Source organism: Corvus brachyrhynchos, unplaced genomic scaffold, assembly GCF_000691975.1.
Source record: "Corvus brachyrhynchos isolate BGI_N302 unplaced genomic scaffold, ASM69197v1 scaffold126, whole genome shotgun sequence".
NCBI classification, from domain to species: Eukaryota; Metazoa; Chordata; class Aves; order Passeriformes; family Corvidae; genus Corvus; species Corvus brachyrhynchos.
The window spans coordinates 7,072,460-7,077,944 of record NW_008239283.1 but is presented as its reverse complement, the minus strand read 5'-3'; the positions used below and the strand labels follow the sequence as shown (position 1 = coordinate 7,077,944).

Genomic DNA, 5,485 nt, shown 5'->3' with positions numbered 1-5,485 from the left:
AAGCGAAGAAGGTAGATTTAGATTAGTTATAAGGAAGAAATTCTTCATTATGAGAGTGGTGAGGCACTGAAACAGATTGCCCAGAGAAGTTACCCAATCCTTGCAAGTGTTCAAAGCCAGCTTGGATGGGGCTTCAAGCAACCTGGTCTAGCGGAAGGTGTCCCCGCTTATGGCAGAGGGGTTGGAACAAGATGATCTGTAAAATCCCTTCCAACCCAACCCATTCTAGGGTTCTGTGATTAGTGAATCTCTTTCAACACCCAGTTTAGGTCAGAATACAGTCCATGAGTTTCCATCTGAGCTATGGTGAGAAACGCAACAACTTACATTCTTCAGCTTCTGCTAATATGAACGAACACACCTGGAGGAGGAAACTTGCCTGGTCTGAATCACTCGAAACCAGGATGGAAGAAAGAAAAACACTTCAATGTAAGTGATCTTTGCTCTGCTAGGATTGCAAGCATCATGTTTTTCACTTCCTTAAATGCAACTGACTGCAGTGAACCCTCTTTTTGCAATGCACTGAAAGCCTCCACGGCTCCTTCAGAGCTCAAGGTGGACTGTGAAGTTTTGAAAACACAATGTTCCACCTTCAGTGCCCAGAATTCAGGTTCCTCTGCCCAGCCAAGGCTACAGCATTATTGCTCCTTCACAGATTCCTCATAAAGAGCATTCTGAATTCACAGCTCATCTTTTTCTTCCCTGTGATTAATTATTTAACATTGTATTGCTGTTTCCACAGGCATTTAAATCCTTGCAGGGAAACAGAGCCCCAAAGGATCCCATATGGAAGCACCATGATGGCATGTAGTGGCATCACTTCTGAACAACACCGCTTGACAAAACAACAACATTCCCTAGATACAGAAGGTTTGCAAAGCAGCACAACAGTGCCTCTTTTCAGTTAAAATTGCAGTGGTGTGACTAACCTTCCTGCACTCCTTGGAGAAAATCAGTCCATTAATTCAGCCAATATTGCCAGACACTGGGCTTCAGCAAGGACCCAGACATCTGGAGAACTTTTACCAGTAAGAAGGTGAGGGCCAGAAGACAAGCCAGCTTCCCTGTCAGGCAGGGAGCAGACAGCAATGCAGCGGTGTAAAAGCGAGTGGGCAAACCTGCCCTACCAAAAGCAGTCGCACAGTGAATCTTTGCATGAAGGCTGGCTAGGAAGACAAGCACAGTCAACAGTAAGTGAGATCTGTAAACGAGACACTCCCTAGTGGTATTCAATGCAGAGTGCTGGGCACAGTTCATCTGCCTGTACTGATCCGTGCTTGCCATGTAGCGCGAAGAGTGAAGAACGAATATGGAGTACATGTGTCAGCTTCCCTCTGGGTTTTTTAGTGATGTGCTTCTTGAGCCATTCCCTCCTCTTCCTCCTCCTCTCTGATGCTCAGCAACTGTGACCGTCCCTCAGGGCAGCAATGCACTGCATGAAGTTCAAAGTCCTTCCTATTAAATGGGAAGAGTAAGATTGATGTGGCCTGAACTACCCAGGAGACAGATTGTACCTGGGGATTAAGGGCCACACAACTGTGTCAATCTTCCACTCCCTCCCCACTCTCTGCTAAAAATAGTCTCTTCTTCTGGTTTCATCACTAATGAAGGATGGATTGTATTGTCCAGGGTAGATGCATGAATGTCGAGATCCAGGCAAACCAGTGTAGGGAGGATAAAGTCCATTTCTTTCCAGTTCAGGATTTCTCAGTCCAGTTGGCTGTATTAGCAAAAAAATTAAATGAAAAGGGTCTTATTCACACACTCAAATCCTCCTTCAGGCACAGCCTTACCACATTTCCTTGCTGTTAGTTCAGTAGCTAGAAGGAACAATGTGATCTCTAATGATCTAATAATCTAGGATGATCTATGCTGTATTGCCCAAAGGGATTGTTATGATGAAATCTAATTTTGACATCTGGCCAATGAACAGACTTGAAGTTTACCTAACTATCAAGTGCAGACTAGGTACACAGTTAATTTTTAATTAAAAAAAAAACAACCTACTGCTGAGCTCAGGTATTGAAACAACTCTCATGAAAAGGATATCGTCCCAGAGCCATCCTGTCTTGGAGTGACGTTATGATGTGTATCCCATATCGCTGCCTATGCCCAGAAACTTTTTTTCCCGAACCTGGTGGGGGAGGGGTGGTTGTGCCTTCTCTCAGAGGATGTATTTCTAAATTTGGCCAAACCGGTACACATCCTTAAAGGAAACAATTCTAGAAAATCAGAGTTAGTCTCCTGCTTTGAGTATTACCTGGGAGCACTTCTCTCCCCATTTCCCATAGGTACCTCCTCTCCCAACACAGGCCCTTGAATTACATGTCAAATACAAGACAATCTGACCTTCCTTTCTCTTCCCTTCTTGTAACTAAGTAAATCTCCTGGGGACACTTGATGGAGGAACATTGATGTCTAAGATCAAGACTGTACAATCCTTTCACCCAGTGAATAACATGAAGCCACTCGGTCTGATCTGTTACAGAGCAGATCCATTCAAAGCCCTCATCACCTACTGCTTGCTAAAATGTTTCCCTCACTAGTATAATAAGAGCCTTAAAAAAAATAGGAAATGCATTTTCATTTTCAAATATCTCATTCTTAGTTGAAGCATGAAGGAAGATTATTTGCCTCCATGCTGTAGAACCCAGTAAATTTGCTTACTGGAAAACTTAGAATATAAGCCAAGAAAATAGTAATGCTCTCTGTTCTCTGCTCTGGAAAGCAAGGAGTCCAGAATGTGTGATTTGGGTGAAATCCTGCAACCTTCACTCACATGAGTAACCCACACAGACCTTAAAGAGTATATGTTGCTGAAAATGAGTGACAGATGATACAGCAGCACCACAGCTCTGGATACAGACATTAGCAGATGGTACCAGCCATGACAAAGTCTTGTGCTTCTGTCTTTCTGTGCCCTACACAGCCTATTACCCCTTATTCCCTCAGAGCTGAAGGGATGCTCCTTACGTACCCTAGAGAGGGAAGGAATGGAAGAAAAGAGGGGTCCTCAGTGACCAGCATCTTCCTGTTTTGGGGCTAAGTTCCCCAGCTAAAGGTTTCAACCTTCCACTTCATCAGGGAGGGTAGACAGGAGAAAATTGCCTACAGGGAACCCTAGCAGTCTGTCCAGAAACTTTAACTGTCCATCTCTACTCTAGCATTGGGCTTTTTGGGCTTTTTTTCCAAAACATTCCTAGACATTTCCTAAGCATTCTCTCTAATGACATGTCTGTGATATTCACCACAGCTAATAGCTAGAGCCCATAGGACTCCTGCTGCCTTGGTGTTTAAGGAAGAGATTTGCTTTGCCCTTTTATCTTGCAGGAAAGGGATCTGCTCTTCCATAAAAAAAAGGAATATCTCTTTCCTGTGTGAGGCACAAAGGTTTAAAAGTTAAGCTATGGATAGATACCGAATAATACACATCTGTCATCTGCAACAGGTTCTTGGTGCTTCCATTCTCCTGCATCTCGATGGTCTCTCTGCCCCACTCCTGTGCCCGGGGATTCTTCGGGTATTCAGCATAAGGTGACATCTGGAAATCCCCACTCTTGAAAATCAGTTTACTTATGTCATTTTTATTCTTCCTGTTTATAAAACAATGAGGGAAAGTGAAAACTTACAACTTATCCTGCTACCTTGTATACACTTCTGACATGATCTCAGGAGAGATCATTACTTGATGTTATGAATCTTAACTGGGAACGAGGATCATTTCAGAAGGACTATAGTCCAATCTTCTGCTTTGAAGCCAAGTCAGATATGAAATCAGATCATGCAACTCAGGGCATTATCTGGTGGGATTTGAAATCTCCATAGACAGAGATAGCAACCTCCCTGAGCAACCTATTCCAGTGCCTTACCATTCTCTTGGTGGAAGAATTTTTCCTCAGTTTGGATCTCTCCTGTTCCAGCTTGTTCCAGCTATGCCCCTTGTCTCTTAAAAACATGCATGTTCATCTAAGTCAATGAAAAACTCATGGAAATTGACGGGGGGAAAGTATAGGAGCCCCCATACTATTAATTATAGCACTTGCAGGCACTATGTTAGTTCCTAAGAAGGAAGACGTGCAAGGAGCTGGCCTGAGTGACACGAAATGTCCCTCCAGGACCATAGTGTTGTATGAGTAGACTTTGGTGACATTTCCAGTTCAAAGCAGAGTATCCTCCAGGAAGTCACATAAGCTGCCAAAGGCCAGGACTCATGAGAAGATCAGTCCATCCCTGTGGAGATCTGCAGTGTGGGGCCTGGAGTCATACTGGCCACCTCATTTCCTGGCTGGGGTTTGCTGGCATCCCTCTGGCTCAAAATACTGGGTAACAGGGGCACGCCACTGTGCCCACCAAGCCACTGCTATGTCTATATTACTGACAAATCCAGTTGCCAACTTTATCAGAGAGCTTTGAAACCCTAGATTTGGGGACTGGAATGGTGGGGAGAGGGTGTTACTGCAAGACATCCCTTTTCAGATTACATAAATCACAAAACAACTTCCTAGGCAAGCACATCTTGTCCAAAGCCACCTACTGGTATGGGAACTAGGGATGTGTGTGTGTGAGAGAGAGGGAGAAAGACACAGAGTGAGAGCACATGCAGGACTTGTCCAAAAAGGTAATTGAAAACCACAAAGTCACCAAGTTGGAAGAGACCTCTAAGATCATCAAGTCCAACCCAAAAGATAGCGTTATATACGCTCAAACACCCCTTGAGCAATGCCAAGTGACCTCTCCTGTTGCCTAAACTTCTCCTTTCTAATTAGCTTGCACTTTTGGAGTCTGCTTCCTGGCTTCTGAGCCTTACAGCACTGCGTGGGAAGGACTCACTCTGCCTCTCCATCCTTAGAGGACATGATTCCCAGATGTATCATTAAAAGACACCCTATTCGGTTGTTAAGCCTGGCTGCTGGGGGAAAAAAATATATATGCCAGAAATGAAAGCAAAATGTGATACTTCAGTATCTCTGATTAACCCACTTGCTTAGCTTATGTTTTCACCTATGTTTTGGTCCTTGGCTATTGTATGTTTTAGTCCTTCAGAGTTCATACATGAAGCTCTGAGTGTAATCCACTGGGAGGATACCCTGGATGAGCCGGGCCTGGCAGCGGTACCTACCGGCAGCAGGTGACAATCAGTGCTATGCCCATGATCAGCAGCAGTCCCCCTCCTGCAGCTGCGATCACCACCGTGATGAGCTGGTACGCTACAGACGGGAGAGACAGAGACTCAGAAACCCCAGTGTAACATATCCACAGTCCCCATGCAAAGGGATTAACTGTTTAGTTCCCACCTTCCCCCCCCTCTGTAAGCAATATTGCCTTAAATTTTCAAGTGAAATAGAAACAAGTTCTTGTTTCCCTAGGGAATAGATTCCCTTCGCTGATAGATCAGAATGATTCAAATGGTATTTCATGGATTCACCTTCAAATATCTTGCTTCGAGAGTGCCCACTATATGTGCTATCCTGACAGACTATATAGG

At 44.3% G+C, this 5,485-nt stretch overlaps 1 protein-coding gene across 5 annotated transcripts in view; it reads right to left on the bottom strand.

Moving 5' to 3' along the window:
* Positions 1–964: 964 nt before the first annotated feature.
* HEG1 (heart development protein with EGF like domains 1) overlaps positions 965–5,485 on the bottom strand; it is a 49,126-nt gene continuing 44,605 nt past the window's right edge. For all 5 annotated transcript variants that reach the window (XM_017740200.1, XM_017740195.1, XM_017740196.1 and 2 more), the window contains 3 exons: positions 5,120–5,207; positions 3,419–3,593; positions 965–1,720 (listed from right to left, as the gene is read on the bottom strand). In XM_017740200.1, the coding sequence (XP_017595689.1) occupies positions 1,571–1,720; positions 3,419–3,593; positions 5,120–5,207 (413 nt within the window). In that variant the 3' untranslated portion in view covers positions 965–1,570. The remainder of the gene's footprint in view (positions 1,721–3,418; positions 3,594–5,119; positions 5,208–5,485) is intronic.